The 23474-nt window shown below is 40.5% G+C and overlaps 1 protein-coding gene across 3 annotated transcripts in view; it reads left to right on the top strand.

Moving 5' to 3' along the window:
- The window catches only part of PTPRB (protein tyrosine phosphatase receptor type B), a 63245-nt gene that overhangs the window by 24894 nt on the left and 14877 nt on the right, over positions 1-23474 (top strand). For all 3 annotated transcript variants that reach the window (XM_085044887.1, XM_085044894.1, XM_085044879.1), the window contains 17 exons: positions 106-369; positions 2810-3079; positions 4889-5149; positions 7328-7594; positions 8895-9158; positions 10173-10436; positions 11390-11653; positions 12332-12595; positions 13447-13716; positions 14350-14613; positions 15446-15709; positions 16088-16369; positions 17543-17821; positions 19704-19853; positions 21087-21330; positions 22493-22599; positions 23097-23196. In XM_085044887.1, the coding sequence (XP_084901013.1) occupies positions 106-369; positions 2810-3079; positions 4889-5149; positions 7328-7594; positions 8895-9158; positions 10173-10436; positions 11390-11653; positions 12332-12595; positions 13447-13716; positions 14350-14613; positions 15446-15709; positions 16088-16369; positions 17543-17821; positions 19704-19853; positions 21087-21330; positions 22493-22599; positions 23097-23196 (4078 nt within the window). The remainder of the gene's footprint in view (positions 1-105; positions 370-2809; positions 3080-4888; positions 5150-7327; positions 7595-8894; positions 9159-10172; positions 10437-11389; positions 11654-12331; positions 12596-13446; positions 13717-14349; positions 14614-15445; positions 15710-16087; positions 16370-17542; positions 17822-19703; positions 19854-21086; positions 21331-22492; positions 22600-23096; positions 23197-23474) is intronic.

The raw sequence follows: 23474 nt of genomic DNA, 5'->3' as shown, positions 1-23474 counted from the left end.
GCTCAAATGAAAAACTTAACTGTGGGAATTTGGAGGCAGCAGGTCTTACATGTTTTGTAGTGAATGTATTTTATTCTCTTTCTTAATTTTATTTTTTTTTTTTAGCCCCAGCTGAAGTCTTAGATTTGATGGTGACTAACGATGGCAGCTTAGATGCTTTAAAAGTTAAGTGGAGAAGACCTTTGGGAAACCTCAATTTCTATAATATCACTCTGTCTCATCTTGGATCAGTTAAAGAAGTCAAAACTGTGCAGCCACCAGTCACAGAGACTCAGTTTGACAAGCTAACTCCAGGACGTCTTTATCAGGTTACTGCTCGCGCAATCAGTGGTGAACTGTTCACTGATCGGATGGCAACTGGCAGGACGTGTAAGTCTTCTGCTTCACTAAGAACATTGTAGCTAATGCTAGTTTTGTCTGCACTGGCCTTGTAGCAAATCATTGTAAGAGACAAAATTATTTGGATTTCAGGCAAAATGAGATTAAGAGCGCAATACTGTTTCAGGAATACCCATTGCTGACTCTCTGGCAACAGTTAATCTGTCAGCCAAAAGCAGCATTTCTTGTGAGCAGGCAGCAGTCATGCCTGGACCTTGCAGTGGTTGGACCTTATACTTGAGTGAGTCTGTTGCAAAAACGTTGCATACTACTGCGCTTCTGACCAACTTTGTTGTCTTGAATTCAGCTCAGCATACTACATAAAATGAGTTATTATGGGGAAGTGTGCATGTAGTCAAATTATTAACAGTTTTTAAAGTAATTTTGCAAGGTCTGGTCTTATTCCTCTTTCCAGACACAAATCTACAAACCAGAAAAGATTAGGTCTCAGCTTTCTTTACTATAAACAGCATGGATTAACAAAGGCATGTGGCAGCCTGGATAGAGCTGAGTTATGATGTTTTTATCTTCTTTCAGAAGTAATAATTTTCTTTCAGGTATCTCTTGTATGAGTTCTGAACCTGAAAAATCCCACATAATTCTCCCACAGCATTAGTAGCTCTAGAGGTGTGTCATGTTCTCCATACCAACCTAGCCCAGGCAGAAGTTAGATGGTAAAAAATGTCTAACTCCGTGAAGAGTGCGTACATAAATTTTCAGTGGACTCTGAGCCAAAAGGTAGAATATGTGTGTGCAAGAGAGCAGAGTATTTATTTTAGAACATATTTTTTGTCTACCACTAAATATCTCATGTGAAAGGCACATCCTTGACATGCATAGCTGATACCCCATTCTCAGTGCAAGCTGGAAGAGCCCTGGAAAAGTCTTTCATGTCCAGTAGGTACAAAGCTGGACTGGTTTATATGCATGTCTGTTTTGTTTGTTTAGCCTACCATTAAAGCCCTTCAAGATTACTGTTTCAATCTAAAAGGAGAACTTCAGACCCTCACTCAATGCCCAGGTTTGTGACCTAGACCCGGTGCCCTCAAAATGGGAGATTAGAAGTCCTATTCCAAGGATGCTGGTCATATGCAATTCCTTCCTCTACCATATACACCACGAGCTTTGAAAACAGTCAGTTCAGCAGAAGCTCTGTGGCGTAAAGATAAATTTGCAAATCCAGACTGTTGGGTCTACAGATGCTGAAGGGATTAGACTCTTAGGGTCCCTCTAACTCAGAGAGCCAGGTGCCCAAGAACATAATACACATTGCTGTGTGTTGAGAGGGTGCTTACAGCAGCAGAACCTGCCAAGGAATGTTGTGGTAAGAAACAGGGACATCTCAGAGACTGAAACTTCATGCCATACAGGTGTAATGATGTCCAGCCAGCCTTACATGGCTGAACTTTATCTGTTATGATGTAAATTTATCTGTACTTCCTAACAATACATTGTGTGCTTTTATCCACTGGCTCAGAAATTGAAGCGCATTTCCCATATTCACTGGCATATGGTAGTTCTATGTTTGATACCCACCTATGCCAATGGGAAGTGAAACTGGTGAGTGTTTTGTGATGGTGGTGGAGAGGTTTCAATCCTGTTGTAGGTACTGAGCAATTAAATGTTAACTAAGCTAGATAAAACATGAGAACATGATTCTAGCCATGTAGTTTATAGTTAATACTTACGGATGGTCTCAGGGCTCCGACGCTGATCTGTGAGTATCTTAATACTAAGCTACAGGTATCCTGTCCTAAGGGTCTGCATCTGTCTTCTAGTCTCTGCTTAGTCTGGCCAATATTTAATTATTCCATGAAAATCAGAAAAGCTTCAGTGGTCCAAAGTGACCTGCAGGTGTAGGGTGAGAAGGTTGAGCATGTAAATTCAGGACCCTTGAAGTGCAAGACAGGATGGAGTGGGTGCTGTAATGGACCTCTGTCTTAACCTCTGTGCCTTACACAGCTGGGAGGAATTAGGGCATACAAGGTGGAAAAAGCCATCAAACCTTGCATTTCTGCTGCTGATACCAGAATTTGGCCAACAGTGATTGAAGTTTTAACATTAGCTGTGAAAAATTGATTGACAGTTTCTAAATGGACTTAAGTGCAGGAAACAACAGGGAAACTGATTGAAAAATGCAAGATGCATCTGAGAAGTGTACAGGGGGGATTTTGCGTGCCCTAAGAGGGGTTCCCCATTTCGGATGTCAGAAACCAGCAGGAACAAAAAGTGAGTGGTTTGTGTGGGGAAGAGTAAAAAATGAAGAGTAATAAAATGAAAACCAGCATTTGCAACAAGTTAACTCACATTGCTCTAGCTGCCCCAAGTACTTCTACAATAGCTGTGCTGTGAGACGTGTTTTGCCAGTACAGTTCCATCTCACCAGAAATATCCCTGTTCAGAATTCCTTTTTCTCTCTCTGTTTCTCCAGTTCCCCAGAAAGTTTTGGAGCTGCGGGCGGGTGCTGGCGGCTGGCTGCGGTCTCTGCAAGTGACCTGGGTGCCCCCTATGGGAGACTGGGAGAGGTACCACCTGCTCCTGTGGAACCGCTCGGCCCTGGTGCTCAACGCCACCCTCGAGAAGGACACCACCGGGTACCTCATCCGTGATGTGGGCCTCATCCCAGGGAGGGAGTACGGCGTGGAAGTCATTGTGGAGAGTGGCAATTTGCAGAGCAAGACGAGTTGCATGGGGAGAACAGGTCAGCATGCTCAGGCAGGCACTGAGAGTGCAGAGCATTTGGCTGTGCTCTGTGAACAATGAAAGAGTACTTGGGAATCCACACATGAATTTCACTATTACTACAGTAAAAGGGAGCTCCCTTGTAAACCACAGCAATAATTTTAGTAGTTCTGTGAAAACTTTCAGGATTATCTTTGTGGTAAATGCTCTGTTAGTGAAGGTTTTGGGAGGTATATCACAATTCTGTCACGACTGAGGTGTTACATTACATGTTCATTTTACTGCTGTATTTTGTAGCTGATTGTAAGGCACCCTATAAAGTACTTAAAGAAAGCAATATAGGCCTTCCTGTATTTTTCATCAGTATGTTTTCTTGCCAGTCTGTGTAAAGAATATTTACTGTGTTAACTAAAACTGGCTAAGGTGTATGTTAGTATGGCTGTTCTATAACATCACAGTTCTTGTTCTTGTGTTCTGTAAAGAAAATGGGTTAGTCTGTTCAAGTCTGTGTTTCCAAAGGAAGTCCATATACACTGCAGGGATGTGAGTGGAATGCTTTTCCATTGTGTTAGTCAAAGCTCCATCTGATTTGCTTCAAATTTAAAAAATGATTACTATATAATTTTTAGAATTTCTGCTCAGTGAATACGGAATAAGTGCAATTCAGAGGAAGAGAAGACTTGGAGTAGGAATAACAGGCAAGGCTCAAATCGAAGCCTTAATCTCACTGACAAATGTGTGATAGGACAGGGCCATTCTATTTTATCCTCACCCTTCCTGGGGCCCACCTTTTCTGCTATACCCTTACCTGACATTTGCTGAGGACTTAATTTTGTTAATTTTGCACAACAGCAAGACTGTCTGCAAACAGTAGAAGCTACAGAACTGAAGCTTTCTCTGACTTCTAGCAAACTTGATCAGAGCAAGATACATTCTTCCTTACTTTGACATATGTTGCAAGTCATTTTAAGTTTATGGTGTTACTTTTAATTGACTCAGCTAAGCAATTAATACTTGGATCCAATGATTTTAGAGGTCTTTTCCAACCCAAGTGATTCTATGATTAGAACATGGTCCATTAAATAATATCCAGTAGTGGGGGTATCATGACTGTGCTTGACCCACAGTCAGGTGCATAATGTGTCTTTTATGAAGCATAGGTTTTAGGCCCTGTTGTGACTCAATCTTCTCTTGTATTGACCCACAGTCTTGGAAAGTGAGTTGTATTTCAATGTTATAGGGACAAAGTCAGAGCAGGGACTACATTAAGCAGGAGATGCCTGATGTTTATGCAGGCACACACACACATGAACACACACAAAAATTCTCTGATCAAATTGTTTCTTTTATGCTACTCTAAGTTTGAAGTGTCTCCCAGCTTGACTGTGGTGTAAACCAATGCAAAATCAATGTCACTCTGATCCTTGTTTGCATCCTTGTTTGTTAGAACTAAATTGGTGTAGGTCTGTTTTATGGTACAAATGTCTTCTATCCCTGTTCAGCACCTGGAGCTCAAGAGGAAAGTTTGCTGATTTTCCTGCATTTCCATTTGCATTAAAATATATATCCTGACATAAGCTTAAACCTAAGCATTACATAGTGCATTGCTGAAGTCTGCTGCTAGCAGTCCTTTACTGAAAAAGGGGCACAAATACTAGATTTATAAGAATGGCTTCTCAGAGAAAGGTAAAGGATCTCCTCTTGATTGCAGATACTCTGTTGCTGTCACATTTCTGTCTTACAGAGCAGATTTCTTACAGCAGCCTGAAATATGGCATGTGTCACTACTCAGTCCTGTTCTTGTTGTGATATTTGTGTACTTTTCCAGCTCCAGAGCCTGTTCTCCAGCTCCGTGTGAAGCATGCTAATGAATCTTCACTTAGTGTCATGTGGATGACCCCTGCTGCAGAATGGGACAGCTATGTGGTTTCCCTGGGAGACAGTGATCTTACTATTGTAAAAAAAGGACTTGCAAAAGAAGCTAAGGAATTCACTTTCACTGACTTGATACCTGGAAGGAAATATACAGCTACCGTCACTACCATTAGTGGGACTTTAAGCAACTGGACTTCAGTGGAAGGAAGAACAGGTATCATCTTGTCAAACTGTTTTAATCTTTACTTCTGTTAACCATTAACAATTTTTTTTTGCTTTGTAGTGAGTTGAATTAACTTGGTGTCTAAATCTCAAAAGTCTTGATCTTATGTTTGTTTACTCAGTAAAAAAGTTACATTTCTGAGTACAATTTCTGACTGTCAGTTATCTTGCTCTATTTATTTAAGATTTTAGGGAAATAGATGTGTAATCCCTGGCAAAAAAGTTCTCTGATATGTTGTGTCACATCTAATCAATCTACATTAACACAAGATTCCATATAAGAAAAACAATTTTCACTGTGTATGTTCAGGAGGGTCACTTCCTTGATACAAAGCATTCATCATCTGGGAAAAACAGAAACATCACCACACAGGAAAATGTTACTTTAGGGGGAACATTCCAAGGCTGACAGACACAAAGCATATGTGACTTTGAAGATGTATTTTGAATATTTTTGCTCTTCTGATTCCAGAATATGTATTTGTTACTGAGGATGATGACTGTGTCACAAGGAAGGTCCCATTCTCACCCCCTGCAGGGTGCTAATTTTGTGCACATGTGCAACTTTTAAACCATTTGTGTTGCTTTACTCAGCTTGACATAAGGATTTTCCAGTGCAAGCAAAGTTTTAAAATGTAGCTCTGGCCTTGCACAGCACAGGGAAAACCTGCTAGTATATGAATCTAAGCATGCCTCGGGGTGATGGTGTTTAAATCAAAGCATGCCTAGGGTTGATGGTGGTCCTTACTTAAATTTTATAACTCCTTCCAAGGCCTGAGAAATTTAGCTTACACTTTCATTTTTCTGCTATGTTATTAGATAGCTGGAATTTCATTCCATCTGACTTGTGCCCCTTTAGGGCACCTAAATGGCCTTTATTCAGGCATAAAGGTCTCACTTCACCAGTATGAGGCAATGCTTGAAAACACATCAGGCACTGGTAGTGTGTCAACATTACATTGAAAGTGAGTTATAAATAACAAACATCAATTAACTTGAATGTAGTTTTTAATAAGCATTCCAAACCTCTGAATCTTCCTTGCAGCAGGACAGCTTATTAAGCTTGAAAAATGTTGCTGGAAGTATGACAGAAATTGGTCTTACTTGCATCCCAGATGGGTCAGCTTCCAGTGAAACCTGAGGTATCACTGAAAGTGCATTTAGTACAGAAATGTGGATCTTTAGTGTCTTGTTGTAGTTAACTATGTTATGAGAGCATTGTAAAACAGGAAGGATGTTTTGTTCTGTTTTTTATGAACTTTACTTTTTTTTCAGCTATGTGCCTAATTTTCTAGCTTTCATTAATCATTGCTAAACCTGTACCATGTGTGCAGAAAGGTTGATACAAAACAAGAGCCAAAGAGTGCAATCACATTTTATAAAATTAGAGTCTTCTTTATTTCAGTTGTGCTTGGTCATATAAACAGAAATCCTTAGAAGTAATTGTGTTTGCTTGCTTTACCAAATATTGTCAAATTAAATAAAGAAAGAGGATTTGGGGTAAAATCTGTGCTACGTATTACATTCCTTTGTCCTTTCTGGTCTGGCTAAGTTCATGAGCTTATGCTTAGATAAATGTTACGTTTGTTTAACAATTCATCTTTTGATGCTATAAAAGTTGGTATCTTGCAGATCTGCTGACGTAAGAACTAAAACCATAATCATCCATCTCAGTTATCCTCAAAATTAAAGGGTCTGACATAGTGTAGATGACTGTGCCTGAGATATTCTTCAAACAAGTTTGCCACTTATTAGGAATGAAAGATTGGGAATGGGAGAGGAAAGGGAAAATTAAAGACACAGACTATATTTGAAGTAGTCGTCAAAAAACCCTGAGTGATTTCCTAAATTGATGGCTTATATTTAATGGTATTTATAAAATGCCATCTCTTCCGGTTCCCTGATCTTGAATCATTTTCATCTGACTGAGAAAAGCTGTGCTAAAGGCTGAAAGACCTTTCTGTGCCTTAGTTAGTTTCCTGTAGACCACATCCCAACAGATAGGAAGCAGTCCACAGTTAGAGTATTTTTAGTCCTGTTGAGTCTGGCTGCAAATTGGAATGTGTTTTTGATGCACTTCCTCACTGTGACTAACCTTGGGTTCTTCAGGGAATTCTGTTGTGTTTTATCTTGTTTCTCCTCAGTAACATTATCACAATTTTCTCTTCAGTGCCAGCCCAAGTGACTGGTCTGACCGTGGCAAGTCAGGGGTCAACCAACAGCTTGTTCACCAACTGGACAAGAGCGCTGGGAGATATAGACTCATACCAAGTGCTACTGATTCATGAGAATGTTGTCATTAAAAATGAAACTGTTCCCAGTGAAACCAACAGATACCACTTCTATCCTTTGAAACCTGGAGGACTCTATTCAGTTGTTGTCACCACTGTCAGCGGGGGGATATCTTCAAGGCAAACGATTGCAGAGGAAAGGACAGGTAAAAAGGAAAACACTCCAGCATGCCTTTTTTTAGTTCTTAAAAGCTGAATTTATTAAAGAGAATGTAAGACGCTGCTCTGAAGGTTCAGAGATATAGGAGTGGCATCCATATAATTCTGTATGTGCACACTGTCTGTCCAGCCTTGTGTAAATGTAGCTTCGGAGAGCTAACTGCTCTGACTACAGTGAGAATTCTGTATAGCATGATCACTCTGTAATGAACACAAAAATATGCCCTGAGAGTAATGAACAACTGTGCTGGGTGAATCACTCCTTGGAAAGGACTTTCTTGTTTCATTGACTATGTGGTGGCATAGGATGATTGCTCCTTACTTACATGTGCCAAGTACCTGCTTAAAAGTGTTAGGATGAATTCGTGTCTCAGTTTCTCCCATTCTTTTTCTCTAATCCAACATCAAAGAATGTCCACCAGGACTAATTACTTATAATGAGGTCCTTCTGTACTGCTTGGAACAGGACTTCCTGTTGCATCAAATACTTTTGGGTTAAAGAGTCATGAAATGTAATACCAGTTCTTTGGGTATAGAGGAAAAAATTGGCAACACAGTGCAGTTTCACCCTTTATGTGAATTTGGCAAAGGCTGGGCATTCTGCAGTTTTCTCCAGTGTCCTCCTTGAAAACAACTATTTTCAGGTGAAAAGACAAAAACAAACCTAAAAAATTGGAGAAGAATAATAGTAAAAGACTTAAAGTAGATAAACATATTTTGTAAAATCTGGGGTGGTTTGACTCTGACAGCTGATGGCCAGCCCTTCTGCTGAGATAAGTCAGTTCAGTGCAGCAGCGTCCAGTGAAAATGTGGAAGTTCATTATGTCTAAGCTCTGCCCCTGCAATAACTCTGAGAGTTTTGTACCTGAGTGATGATAGTTCTGGCAATGCAGAGCCTCTGAGCTCACCTTGGTGGCTTGAAAAACAAGTGGCATTCATGTTTTGTCCACTAGGCGTCACAGAGCCCACTGGAAATGAAACTTGCAGCTGTGGGACTCGGCGTCTTACCAGCATCATCAGTTATTGCTGCTACTGAGGAATGGCAATTTGAGAGGGTAACTCAGCTTCTGAGATTTTAGAAGTGCTGGGATCGGCCACCAAAGACAATTTGCTTCTCTGTATTTAAAAAAGCAGATGAACTTTTCTGAGAGGGAGTCAGTGCAGAACTTCTCAGGAGTTCTGCTTCCCAGACTGCTTATTTTGCAGGGGATGGCATTCCAGGGATTCTCACAACAATAATAATTGGCTATTTAAAGCTTTGTTTGTCTTTTCCTCTTTGTTGCACAGTTCCTTCCAGCGTGACTGGAGTAACAGTGAATAACTCAGGTCGCAGTGACTACCTCAGTGTTTCTTGGCTGCCAGCTTCTGGAGATGTAGACAGTTACTTGGTAACACTCTCTCATGATGACAAGATTGTTCAGACTCTCACCATTTCCAAATCGTTCAGTGAATGCTCCTTCAGCAGCCTTACTCCTGGGACGCTTTACAATGTGATGATAACCACAAAGAGTGGAAAGTATGAAAATTACTCCCTCAGCCAGGAACGAACAGGTAAAGAGAGGCTCTGAACCGTCACTGGAGGCATTTTGTATAGCCATTAGCAATGATTTATCAATATCTGACCAAACTGGGATGGACAAACAGGGGTTGGAGGATCAAACCATAAAATTACAGCTTTATGGACTTAGTTTTATTCTTATGCCCCTCTTGCTGTTTTATGTCACGCAAAAATAGTTTGGCATAAATAAAAGTCATGTCAGTCCTTATGAGTGAGCAGAAATAATATATCAGTTTTGACTCAAATGTGTTTTTCTGCCCTTAAAGCCTCCACTTGGCTCTTCAAGTATATCCTGCAGAGCATCTCCTCAGAAAGTTACTCAAGCACTGAAAGAACTGGATAGGATGGGCTAATTACTAAAATGTTAAAGTAAGGTGTCACAATAATGAGTAACACCCATATCAGTTGGGTTTGGTAATGTAACACACATGTCTGGTTTTGGTCATGCAATGTTCAAGAATAGTATAACATGAATAGAGAGATCTCAGAAAAGCATGGCAGTAATGACTGAGACCCTTTTAAAGCTTTCTCAAAAATTGAAAAGACTGACTTTACACTTGGTAAACCAGTAGAATAAAAGAAAGATAAGGGGTGCTAAAATGACAGAGTATCAAGTTAGTGCAATTTTAGTCTTCTCATTATGTAAATGAAAATCCAAGGACCAGCCATGTAAAGGAGGAGAACCAAATTCTGGATCAGTGTTTGCCTGTGGAACTCACTACTCTAACAAAAACTGAGCAAGTTCCACAAGACCAAAAATTGGAAAGGCAAACCATTGTATTGTCATAAGATGTAAAGCAGCCTGGAAACTGCAGTTACTATTTTATTGCTTAAATCCACATTGTTGTCTTTTTGCAACTTCCTCACAAAACTCTGGTAATTACCACAACTATAGCTCTCTACTGTGTCACAACTATAGTTTCTACTGTGACACGTGTTACTTCAGAAAGTTATTGTTTTCTTACTGCTTTCTGAATCTTTAACTGCGGGTTGTTTTTTTCTTTCAGTCCCTTCAAGTGTTCAGGGACTTACTGTCAGCAATTCAGCTAGAAGTGACTACTTGAAGGTGTCCTGGTTGCATGCATCTGGATATTTTGATAATTATGAAGTGATCATCAGGAACAACAATGATTTCATCCAAACAAAGAGTGTCCCAAAGAACGAAAATGAATGTGTGTTCACTAATCTGGTCCCAGGGAGGCAGTACAGTGTCACGGTCAGCACAAGGAGTGGGAAATACGAGACTAGTGAAAGGGTTTATGGCAGAACAAGTAAGTAAACACCCTGGAAATGTTCTGAGACACCCCAGGGTTTTTTTATTTACCATACCCAGGAACAAAAATTTCATATGATTTTAACATAGAATGTTGGTGGTCACTCTTTGAATGTGTATGATTCCAAATACAAAAAGCAGTATTTAGTTTTCTGACCAGTGTTTAAGTTACAAACAAACAAAAAGTGAAAGGAGAGACCTTTGTTGTTAAATTGGAAAGCAAATCTTTAAACATTGAAAACCAAAAAACAGTTTTACAGTTTCCCACATTAGCTTAGTATTTATAATTAAATTATTCCAGAATGTACAAAACAGTTTTTTCTGGTCATGGAAATGTACAAGGAAGAAGATATACTAGACCTCACTCCCTCACTCTATTCAAACTACCCCAAGAACTGGAATTGGAGAACATGGGGCAGGAGTGGTAAATTGGCTAGTTGGGAGCCAGCAGAGATCTGGATGCACTCTGCCTGTCTTCACTTAGTACTGAATATGAGTTAAGGAGACATGCTGAGAAACTGGATGTAACAATACAGATGTGGCACTGGGCAAAAATAACTCACCTGTGTCTGGCATGAGTTGGAAACTGCATTGTGGTGCTGCATCACACAGATGGATTGCCTTGGCTCTGCACTAGCTCAGGCCTCTTTGCACCGTATTTGCTGTACATGCAGATCTTGCTCAGGTTTTTTGGGCTAGGTAAACTACCTGCAGGCTCCATAAGTATTTATTTATTATTTATATGCTGATAGATTGTGGCCCTCTGTTCTGAAATGGCGCTTTCCAGTGTTAGATGGGGTGCAAACCACCCAAATAAGTGCAATCTACTGCTTTTCCTGGGAATTGAATGAAAATTGTGTCTCAGAAGCATGGCTTCAGAGCTGTTAGCTTTTTGCTGTGATCTGTTAGTAAGTACTGAGAAATTTCCTGTCTTTCTTCTCACCTCTTCAGTGCCAGAGTCAGTGAAGGAACTAACTCTTAGTAACAGGAGCACAGAAGATCTGCAGGTAACTTGGTCAAAGGCTGAGGGGGATGTTGATAAATATGAGATTCAACTCCTCTTCAATGATATGAAGATCTTCCCACCCATTTTCCTTGGGAACACCATTGAGGAGTATTGGTTCACAGCTCTGACTCCAGGACGCCTATACAAAATTCTTGTCTTGACCATCAGTGGAGATGCACAACGTGCTACTTTCATAGAAGGCCTGACAAGTAAGAAATAATGTGGTATTTAAAGTGTGCTGAGGCTTCTCTAGAATGAAGCACTGAAAATCAAGGCTGAGCCATGATTTTATTCAAGCTCCTGTAGCACTGGCTCAAAGACAGCAGATCTCATTGAAAATTACACTAGTACTTCATCCAGTCTGACCTGTGCTTCATAAACAAATGTCACAGTTAGCAATATTTCATTGTTGGCATAGAATATGTTGGCATAGAATAAATCTGATTTGTTGCATGGGAATCGTATTGAGATGTTAGCACCTGGGTTTCTGTTATTCCCATGCATGCCAGATGTTTGCTTAGTGTGTCTAGCTAAATCACTTCCTGTTTATGCCTCTATTTAGCTATCTGAAGTGAATGATTGAGATAATAACTGCAAAATGGCTAACTAACTGAGGATACCTAAAGAGCTTGGATTTTTGAGGTGTTTTTAAAGCATCAGTTGGACAAGAGGAAGGTTACACATAGAATTGCTTTTCTAAAATGGCATAATTCCACAGAAATGTTTACAGCTTTACTTGTGTTTACCCATGAGTGAAATTCCTTGTACCTGTAAATGATCTTTGTCTGTTGAATCATTTGCTGTGGCCATAAAAAAGGTAGAAATTAGTTCCTGAGTCAAACAGGAAACTTGTGAGCAGGTGCCTTTTTTTCCCTGTTTTTTTCCAGTTCCAAGCAAGGTCAGAAACATTCATGTGTCACCCAATGGCATGACAAACAGCCTGAAAGTGAGCTGGACCCCTGGAGGTGGAGATGTTGATTCCTACACAGTGACTATATTTCAGCAAAACCATCAGCTTGATTCCCAGAGTGTCTCCAAACACGTCTCGGAGCACATGTTTCACAAGTTGGAAGCTGGGGAGCAGTACCGGGTGGTGGTGCAATCTAACAGTGGCACCTTGCACAACAGCTTAGCAGCTTTTGGGAGAACAAGTATGTTTCTCTTGAGACAACAAAAAAGTTGCATTATGTCTTCCCAGAGACTGACCCTTGTTTAATAATGTTTATGAATGTACCATAGGGCATGGGGACATTCAAATTCATGGGAAGTTTTTATCTCAAAGAGCATGAGTCATGATGTAGGCATGGCTCTGTAAATACCAGTGCCATATCAGTGGCTTTACTTGGGTGAATGTGCATGGAATTCTAGTCCAGCTTAGTGTGTTCCTTCATAGGATGAATGCATTTTCATCCCGCTCATTTCCTGTGCCTGTACCCGTTTGACACATACATCTACTCCATGTAGTCAAGTATTGTGTTCTGGCAAAGCCCATTGCATGGTCAAGGCTTGTTAGACAACATATTGCCCCAGTGTCCTGGGTGTCAGAACATACAAAACAGTGCAATACCTTGGCTTTAATCTATCTTCTCTAACACCTGCATTTGTTATCTGTGGCCTTGACTTTTGTGCAGCAGCTCCTGGCTAACATTCTCTATTCTGGGCCACTATTTTGCGCCAATTTGCCACTGCTTTATTTCTTATACTCCCATCTTAACTGTTTCAGTCAGTTCATTTCACTCTCCTCCATCTTTTCATGATAGTCTATATATATCTGTTGCTTCTCCATTCCCAGTTCAGACATCCATGATGCTCTGTAACTTCGTCTGTTTGTATTTATGTCTAGGAATTACTTGTTTGCATAAACATATGTACACACATTTTTTTCCCTCAAGTGACCTGAAAATGTATAAAGTTACGTTGTGTTTATTACTTTATTCACATTTGTGTATTGAATGGTCTGTATTTCACCTGGTAATGTCCTGCCTTTAATTGTTGCTTCCAGTTCCAGCCTCTGTCCAGGAGTTACTAGCCCATCATGCTTACAGCAGTCATTCCTTGTTAGTAACCTGGCAGAAGGCTCCTGGTGTAGCCGAAAGATACGATATTCTGCTCTTGAACGAGCAAGGAATCCTCCTGAGTAACAAATCAGAGCCAGCTACTGCCAAACAGCACAAATTTGAAGACTTACTAGCTGGCAAGAAGTATAAAATACAAGTTTTGACAGTCAGTGGTGGGCTCTTCAGTAAGCGTGCAGAAACTGTTGGCCGAACAGGTAATTAGAACATCTTGGTTTATTTATACTTCCCTCTGTCAGATATCATTAAATACATGGACCTTCTGTATATCTTGGTTCTGCAAAGATTCTGCTAAGGTGCAGACTCTTGATGTTTATGCATAATTTTTCCTGATACATGCTTGGTATGTGAATCTGAAATTTATTATCATAGTAGTGTGACCATGGTTCATAATAAGGATGTTAAACCAAAATGCTAAATGCTTTCCTCAGTCTGTCTTTTGTGGAAATACCTGAATGTTTTATTATCATCAAGTTTTTAATTCACAATCGCAAGGCTCTTAATGCAGGATTTGATGTGAATACACACTTCCAAACTCAAGGCCAAGTCTTGCTTGCAGTCTCTACTGATTTAAAGCTTCTTGTAGAAACTAATGGACAGTTCTCTATGAGCACAGCCTAGAGAATCTGGCCTTCTGGGACATAAAAATATTGTATTGGAGAGACTCAGTGGCATCTCATAAATGCTTTCCCCTTGTTTCTGACAGTTGCTGTTGACATTACTTAGCTACTTGTGGTTTAATTGAAATGAGTTACAGCCATAAGTTTATTAAAGGTTCAGCTTAGTGCCTAGACTCTGGTATTTACTTTTACCTTTATTCTTCTTTTCAGTTCCAGCAGCTGTTACAAATCTGAAAGTCACAGAGAACACCACTGACCGACTGTCCTTCAGCTGGACCACCTCTCAAGGGGAGCTTGATTCATATGACATCTTCCTGTACAATCCAGACAAATCCCTTCATGACAGGATTTCAGGAGAGCAGCATTTGCAGCAATGTTCATTCCAGAACCTGCGTCAAGGCAGGATGTATCGAATGGTGATTGTTACACACAGTGGAGACCTCACTAACGAGTCATCTATCTTTGGAAGAACAGGCAAGAACATCTATGAAAACTATCTGTCACCGGCGTGGTGCGCGTGGGGGACACCAGTGAGCTGGTCTGAGTCTGATGGTCATACTAGATTAGAGCAACTATGAGAAGTATGAAAATTGGCTATAATGTGTAAAAAGCACTATATATATAGAAAGTTCAATCCTAAATTATATAGTTATAAAGGAAAAATGAAGAGCTCTACATTAGTTCCCAGGAACTCATGTCAGAAGTAGGACATCCCAGTGTATGCTCCTTAAGCACGAAAATTACTGTCTCCCTTCCTAAAAGCAATACTGGCCTATGAGTGGAAAAGGAAAAAAGACAAAGCAAGTAGGGTTAATGGGGTAGACAATCTGCCAGGGAAAGAAAACTTGTTTCCCATGGGAAGCTCTGGCTGCAGCTCTGTGTTTGTTCAGCCACATGTGCGAAGCAGAGTTTTCTAAGCCGCTCTAGCAGCTCTGACATTCTGCGAAACCTTTCTTTATTCCCTTGAGGCACAGTATAGTAACCCATCTGTAAGACTATGTCTGCACAGTGGTGTGCTTTCTTGAGCTGCCTCAGAAATGGGTGTTTGCAAACACTGACTAGGAAAAAGGTGCTTGACACTTGCAAAACTGTCCATTATAAACATTCAACCTCTTTTGGTAACAGTGGCAGTTCAAAATAAGAAAGGAAACTACTGAGATATGCTTCCTGCTTTTTAGCCAGCTGTGGTGGCTGTCTGTTTTGAACATGACTGTCATTACAGGACAAGTATAAGATCAGCTTGATCTTTTTGCTTCTTCTCATACAAAGGATGTTCTACATAAAGTAATACTCCTTCTTTTTTCAGTACCAGCCCCAGTTGTTGGTCTCAAGGCATCCAACCGAAACATGACGGACAGTCTGTGGTTCACTTGGGGTGCAGCAGCAGGAGATGTTGACTTTTATGAGCTGAATCTTTATAACCCAAATGGGACACAGAAAGAAACCAAGCAAAGGAAAGACCTGGAAGAGTGGCATTTCCAGGGGCTCATTCCTGGCAGAAAGTACACTTTGGTTGTGGTGACTCACAGTGGTGACCTGACCAACACAGCTAACGCTGAAGGAAGAACAGGTATGGGATTTTTTTTAGTCCCATCTGTTTGAATCCATTAGTTTACAATTATGCAACAGACTTACTCTGAGGGAGGATTTATTATAAGAGTCATTGAAGGTGTAAAGATGAAGGATAGCTTTAAGTGCACTAAACGAATGGAATGTGAAAGAAAAACAGTCAGCGCTGTTTTTCTTTCAAAGGTTCAGGGATATGTTATGACTACGAGAATCACCATTATCAGCACAGGTGCAGTAGCTGGCTGTGTATATGAGACAATACTAACTACTTTATGATGCATGAAGAAAATAATGTATGTTTTATCTTACTTGTCTTGTGTAAAACTTTGTTAAGAATCTCTTTTGTCTCCTCTTCTCTTTTGCCCTCCTTTCTGCATAGCACCCAGCCCTCCTAACACTGTGTCGTTTACTGATGTTGCAAACACTTCTTTATCAATCACTTGGCTGGGGCCTCCAGACTGGACAGACTATGATGATTTTGAGTTGCAATGGCTTCCAAAGGACCCCCTCACAGTGTTCAATCCCTACAGCAGCAGCAAATCTAAAGTACGCATCATCTATGGCTTGCGACCAGGAAGACTCTATGAGTTCAGTGTCAGAACCGTCAGTGGTGACAGCTGGAAGACCTACAGTGAGTCACAGTCTGCAAGTGTGAGAACAAGTAAGTAGAAATTTCCATTTCACCCTAAGACTCACCTGAAGAAGACACAAAACTGTAAAATATTACCAATTCCTTATGCAATCTGTAATTTCCATTAATAAATTCATGAATGACAGTGATGAATGCAGGTAGATTCTAAGCCCTTGTAAGTGCAAGGCCAGCTGTTTAAAGACTGAAAATGGACATATGTTTACAATCTTCATGTCCAGAATCGAGCTGTTAGGTTGCAGAGCCTGAATCAATCAGTTTCAGGGGTAAAATAAGGCTGAATATCCAAACTTCTCTGAGGGTAATATATTGAAATAATCATAGTGTTTCTGAATGGTAAGAGAAGAAGGATGAATGAAACTGTGCTATACTAGATTTGAAACTGGAATCAGTGTTTCACTGCTCTGTGTTTCTGTCCATGACCGTGAATCTGTTTCATCTGTAGCTGTCTCTACCAACCTCAAATGTTGGTTTGACAAAATGACATGAAATTGTAAAAATAAATGAGTCATGGCAAATCCTCAGATCATTTGGGGTGGGATTCAGCTCTAAATTGGCATCTATGTTTAGTAAGCTATATAACTCTTTAGACTTAATTCAGCATAATAATTACAATTTCATTTTTCTACTTAAATGTAAATGCCTGCCATCTGAAAATGAAATCCTTTCTTTGTTACATGTCTTAGAATATAAATGGTGCTCCCATATGATATGGATGAAGCATACTTCTGTGGCATGTTTTAGTAATACATCACATGCTACTCAGGAAACACCAGATCACTAATGAGATGACAGTATCAGTATTGACTGATACTGGTGACCACATAGAGCTTCCAAATAAGTTGTAACAGCTTTCTAGAAATCCATTGTTTTGTGGTGTTGCTGTTCATGTTAAGACTTCATCACGAAGAAGTTTTTTACTTGTTTTCACAATTAATTGCTGGAGCTTCACAAACCTCATGGGGTGGATATGACTGGATCTGATTTCAGGTAGCTAAAATGAGTTGGACAGCCTTGCATAATACTCAGGCAGCACACATTTGCAGGATAGCTGGGAATTCTGACTCCCAGCTTCCTGCTCTGATCTGATGGTTGATGCAGAATCTAGGAGCTGTAGTGTGAGCAGACAGTGTAGGACACCTGTCCCTTTTCCCACCAAGCTTCAACTTCTCAACATTTCTCTAGAACCAGACAAGGTACAAAGTCTTCACTGTCGGCCCCAAACCTCTACTGCTATTGCGTGTTCCTGGACTCCTCCTGATTCTGACTTTGATGGATACAGCGTCGAGTGCAAGAAAATGGACACTCGTGAAGTGGAGTTTTCTAAAAGGATAGAAAAAGACAAATCTCTGCTTAATATCATGACCCTTGTTCCCCACAAGCGATACCTGGTGTCCGTCAAGGTGCATTCTGCAGACATGACGAGTGAAGTAGTTGAAGACAGCACCATCACAATGATCGATCGTAAGTGGAATTCAGAGTTGCCCTGAAGAGAGGCATTGAGCAGCAATAAGCATTTGCTTGTGTTGGTTAGACAGTAAAGGAGTTCTGAACTCCACAATTGCCAATGTGTGGAGTGGCAGCCACAGTAGACTGAACCTGTTCTTTGATCCCTGTTGTGACAGACACTGCAGGATTTTTACTATATTCCCTCTCATTACATTACCAGACCCAATTATTTGGTTCATTCATGAAATATAGTCTGAGAAAAATAAACAAATATCCTGTCCTTATCACACACCTTCAGTTCTCTTCGTGGTTGCTGCTTGGCTTTCTGTATCTGGCTGTTTCCCCTCACAGATGGTAGCCATCCTCAGCACAAATATGCATCAGTAAGGACAGTGGATTGTAGTACTACATTCTCTTTTTGCTTCCATAGACTCTTCTGAGGTGCTACCTGACCAAATCACCTGTAGGACTTTTACCTGAGGGAGGATCCAGATTTCCATAGCATACCCTTTGAAACAGCTTCTTCAGTTTCTCTACCCGTAGGCTGCTGAGCAGAGGGTAGCAGTCGCGTCTGCTGGTGCCTCTGCACTGCCAGGCATCACATCACTGCCATTGCTGACCCTAGGGCTGCCTCAGGTTTTGTACTGCCTCAGGATTCAGTGGCACAGCACAGTGCAGAGGTCTGAACTGCTCCAGGGCTAAACTTCTCAAAAATGACAGGATGGCCAAGAGGCCCATATTCAGGGATGCCTCTGTAGTGGCTTATTAAAAGCCATGTTTGTGTGAAATGCTAGATCATAAAAATTATGTTTTCTTTGGGAGCTGTTGAGCTAAGCTGGAGTTCAGTCACCAACCCAACTTCTCTTTTGCCCCTTAATTGACTTTTAATCTCCTTCTTCTATCACAAAGGATACTACAAATCCAGATGTAAGAACTTGTTATTTATGTCACAAGAAGTGAGGCTGAGTCTTGTTTGAAGGTTTGCTGATTAATGTTTATTTTTATTTGGTTTATGTTCATGTTTGTTTGTTGTCACTTACTTGTTTTGAACACTGCTGTTCTCCCAGACACTGGTTAACACTGGAGGCCCTACCTCAAGGGAACACAAAAAATGGCAGGCAGACTTTGTAGATACAAGAGGTTTAGCTAAACAGCATACAAATATGTGAAATTTTCGTTCTTTTGGCATTCTAAAAGCTTTTGAAATTTAGCCTGCTTAAATTTTTTATATGTTTCCCATACGTGCAATACAGTTTCAGTACTACAGATTTTTTAAAGATTCAGCAATGTAGATCCTTGAAATCCCCACTTCTGCTGCACATTCTTACCTGCATACTTCGTTTCCCAGTTACTTCTCCTGTGTCACTGTTCAAGGTATAATTTTGTATCATACAAAGAACATTTCATATGGAAATTCTGCAGTAGGTCTAGAAAATGGTGTTCTGTAGCTGAATGCTGTGTCTGGCTGACCCTGGCTGTTCCTCTGTCACAGGAAACAGAAATACAGGTGCTTAAAATAGGTAATTTCTGTAATGAGTGTGAGAAGTGGCCACCAAACACTTGGCTTAAACCTGTGTCATTTTTAGCTACAATTTCTGTTTTCATAAACTTAACACGACTCCAGTGCACTTCCATGTAGGCTTCTGCAGGAATTCCTACTGAGGAAGTGTCATGCTTATTATGGTAAACCCACTGCTGGCTTATTTAATCTTTTGGCAGTTTCTCTGTGGGAGGTGAACACACTTGATTGCAGAGAGAATAGAATCAGAGCCTTGGGTCCAGGCAACTGAGATTTATTACAAACTGCATTTTCGTTACTAGGTCTAGCTCACAGCAAGTACATAGGTGATGCTTTCTCTCTATTTCGTATTTATTTTCTATTTATTTAATTACTCAGGTCCTCCTCAGCCACCTCCAGATGTACGAGTGAACAAAAAAGAGGTGCTGATTACCAAATCTTCCATCAACTTTACTTTTAACTGCAGCTGGTTTAGTGATACTAATGGAGCTGTGAAGTACTTTACTGTGGTTGTGAGAGAGTCTGATGGTAAGTGTAATGATTTAATGCTATTCTCTCTATAGCCAATAAAATTTACATGGGAAAGTACATCCCTATCACTGCACAGCAAAGGGGTTTCTCCTCATCTAGTAGCTGAGTGTCATACAGGTTTTGGATCTATACTTCCTCTCTAGCCTGAGGATATAGGAACTCAGTCCTATCCTCAGAGAGTCTGTAGCAACTACAGACCTCAGACAGAAGCAGCAGTTAGTTTCTGTACTCCAGGTTACACTGTCATGTATGTTCAGACAATTTCCATAGTAGGAGACTTAGGTTGGTTGCCATTGGCAGTGAACACAAAAGAAGCTCCCTTACTGGTCACAGATCTCAAAAGGTAATTTAAATGTTAGGTGGGAACACTAGAAGGCAACTTTCTGGCAAGTTTCAGAAAGCCATGCTTAGAAGGCAGAGGTCTGCCAGGTGATGTTTGCTGACTGAAGAAAATGACTTTGCATGCAGCACTGTAAAACAGAAGAGAGTTTGTCCTTTTGGCATACATGTAAATATCCCTTTCTACAGCTTTCTATATATTGTTGAGATGTGTATCTGACAATTCAGATACATGTCTCAACAATTAATACCTCATTTTTAGAAGTGGCTTCATTTACTGGCATGCCAGGACATATTTTGTAACCCTTAGGGAAGTTTCTTAATCTCTCTGTCTATCAGACATTCGGAAAAAAAACAGGTAATATTTCCACTGTGTGCTTTGTCCTGTTTGTGCAGACTGTAAAGCTCTTTGAGAAAGGGACTGCTCATTGCCATGGCATTGCCTATCTGAGTCTTTTATCTAGTATTGTGAATTTACAGTCAGGGGATCCCTGTAATCTCCTACTGTAGTTTTTCTCTATATACAGTAGAGTTGTCAGTGTGTGGGGATTTTTACTTGCATTTTGAAATAGCTGGTAGTAGGATCCAGGAATCTGGATCACAAAAACACCCACCAGCAGCTCAGGAAAAAATGTCATATCATTGAATTCGACCCGTGCCTGCCTATTGCAGCAAAAGTTGCACTGAGGGCTTGTGAGGAAATCTGCCTAAAAAATAATAGACGGGTTGGTAGTAGAAACAAGATACCCTAACCACTGTAGCTTTGTATTCACAAGGTAGCCTCCAAGAAGTAGGAAAGTGGGAAAGAATATGTCTGTCAAGAGCTTGTGCCTAGAAACTTCATCACACTGTGGCATCTAAACCTTCTGTCTTTCTCTGCACATGATGTAGGTAGTGAAGGACCAAAGCCAGATGAGCAGCACCCATTACCTTCCTACCTGGAGTACAAACACAACGACTCTATACGCATCTACCAGACAAATTATTTTGCCAGTAGCTGTGCTGAAAACCCTGACAGTGACTATAAAAGCTTTGACATTAAGCTTGGAGGAGAAATGGAAAATCTGGGAGGAAAGTGTGATCCAGATCACCAGAAATTCTGCGATGGACCTCTAAAGCCTCGAACTGCATATAGGTTAGACTTATATTGGTAGTTGTGCTCTGTCACATTATTAGGCTTGGTGTCATCTGGGTGCCTGATGCACTTGAGCTTCTGTGATTAGTAACTGGGTTGTTACTAACATTTCTTCGTGTTTCACTGCAAATTTATAAAAGCTTTATCTGTCCCCCTGTTCCGTAGGTAGGAAGCAGTCCTTCACTAGCATGGAAATGATATGATTAATTATGAAAAAAACTCTGTGCAGTGAATAGGTTTATTTATTTACCTCAACTTGATGGGAAGCTCTCCTATTGCTGCTAAACATTTCTTTGGAAACACCAAAGACCATTGACTAAGTCAGAAGAGTACTTAGCAGAAGAAGGCAGGCATGCTTCACTCAGTCCGGCAGAACTACCCCACTTGTTCCTTTGGAACAAGCTAGAAAAACCTGGTGGTTATTCTATCTTCAGGCTCCTGAGCTCAGTCCAGGTTAGCTTTAGGGTGTAGAAGAGGGTGACTGCCAAGACCAGGCTCAGCAGTTACACTGGCTGTGAGACCAAATGTGAGCTCCACTGTGGCTCAGTCACACCCCTCCCCGTGGGCAAATACTGTCCCTAGAGATCTGCAAGCTGCTCACTGAAAAGGCACATGGACAGAAGGCACATACCAAGGAGTGCCCTTTGTGCCTCTCAGCTCTTCATCATCATTAAAGCAGTGCTACCCTACTGTAGTCTGCCCTCATTAGGGCACATTTACCAAAATTTCCAGCTGGAAAATACCCCCATTACCAGGAAAACCAAGAAGATATACCATTTATCCATTAGCACAGTCGTGCTCAGCCAAGTGAGGGGAAAATGTGTCCCCACTGAGAAGCATTTCTGAGTCCTCTTTCCTCTGCAGTTTGTGCTAGTCCTACCTTCAGACATGGTCAGGCTGTGTGGGCCAGCAGCCAGAGCCCCATCTGTTACCTCTGCCAGGCTACGTCAGAGCCCTCCATCTTTACTGGGGTCCCCAGTATTTAACTCAGGGATCATTATTATTAATTAAGTAGAATAATGATTAACTCACATTTCTGTATTAAGAATTATCTGTGGTCAGTGGAAAGGCTTTAGTTGTCTCAAAGGGGCAAATTAATTTTTACTTTTCTGCTATTGGTTCTGAACATCAGATGAGCCATTTTTTTACTGGTTTTTTTTAGGATCAGCATACGAGCTTTTACCCAGCTTTTCAGTGAAGACCCAAAGGAGCTTCCTAAACCACTTTTTGCAGACACCTTCTTCTCTTTACCGATCACTACAGAGGCAGGTTAGTTTCAGGCTTTTATCAGTGACTGTGCCATGTGATAATATATTGGGCCTAAGAATACTCTGGTATCTAGAATTATTTTTAAGGAGTGGAATAAAGCTTGCTGTGCATGTCCTGAGGGCTGCTCTGAGATGAGGCTGGAGCCATGGCTTATCTACCCTTAGTAGAAAATTCAGAGGACTCCTTGACAGAGCTGCTGAAAGTATAGAAAAGGAAAAATGCTTAGTGAGGCTATCACCAAGAAAGCTTCTAACTGCAAGAGAACCACTTCCATATAATGGAGTTGTGCTTTCTTTTACTGTGATTGGGAGTGAAAAATTTTGTTTAATGTTTTGAAAAAATGAGGCCAGGTTTTATCTAAGTGTTTTAATCCCTTACATTTCCTTGTATTTAGCCATTTTCTTCAGCTGATAATAACAGCTCCCCTGAAAATTAGTGATTCTCTGATTCTTCTGATCTTTTCCTCAAGATACATAAATACACTGTTTTGTTTCTAGAGCCTCTCTTTGGAGTTATTGAAGGTGTGAGTGCTGGCTTGTTTCTGATTGTGATGTTGGTGGCTGTTACTGCTTTATTTGTCTGCAGACAAAAAGTTGGGTAAGCTGACTCCCTTATCAGTCTCTGTTACTGAAGTCAAGTCAAATTATATTCATTTAAGCAATACAATTGATAAAGCATAACTAAAAATTGGATGCATGGACTGAACTATTCAGGAGATAAAATCTGTGTCCCCCAACGTCTGTACACACTAAGTATACAACTAATGACTTACATATTAAGAAATCTATATATACTTACTTCAAATGCTGTCAGAATTATGTCATAGAGGATCCTTGTGACTTTTAGTTTGCAACAGGAGTCTGAATATTTCTGAA

This window comes from Lichenostomus cassidix, chromosome 1Aa, assembly GCF_008360975.1.
Source record: "Lichenostomus cassidix isolate B80296 chromosome 1Aa, HeHo_3.0, whole genome shotgun sequence".
NCBI classification, from domain to species: Eukaryota; Metazoa; Chordata; class Aves; order Passeriformes; family Meliphagidae; genus Lichenostomus; species Lichenostomus cassidix.
This window is presented reverse-complemented; position numbering and strand designations above follow the sequence as displayed.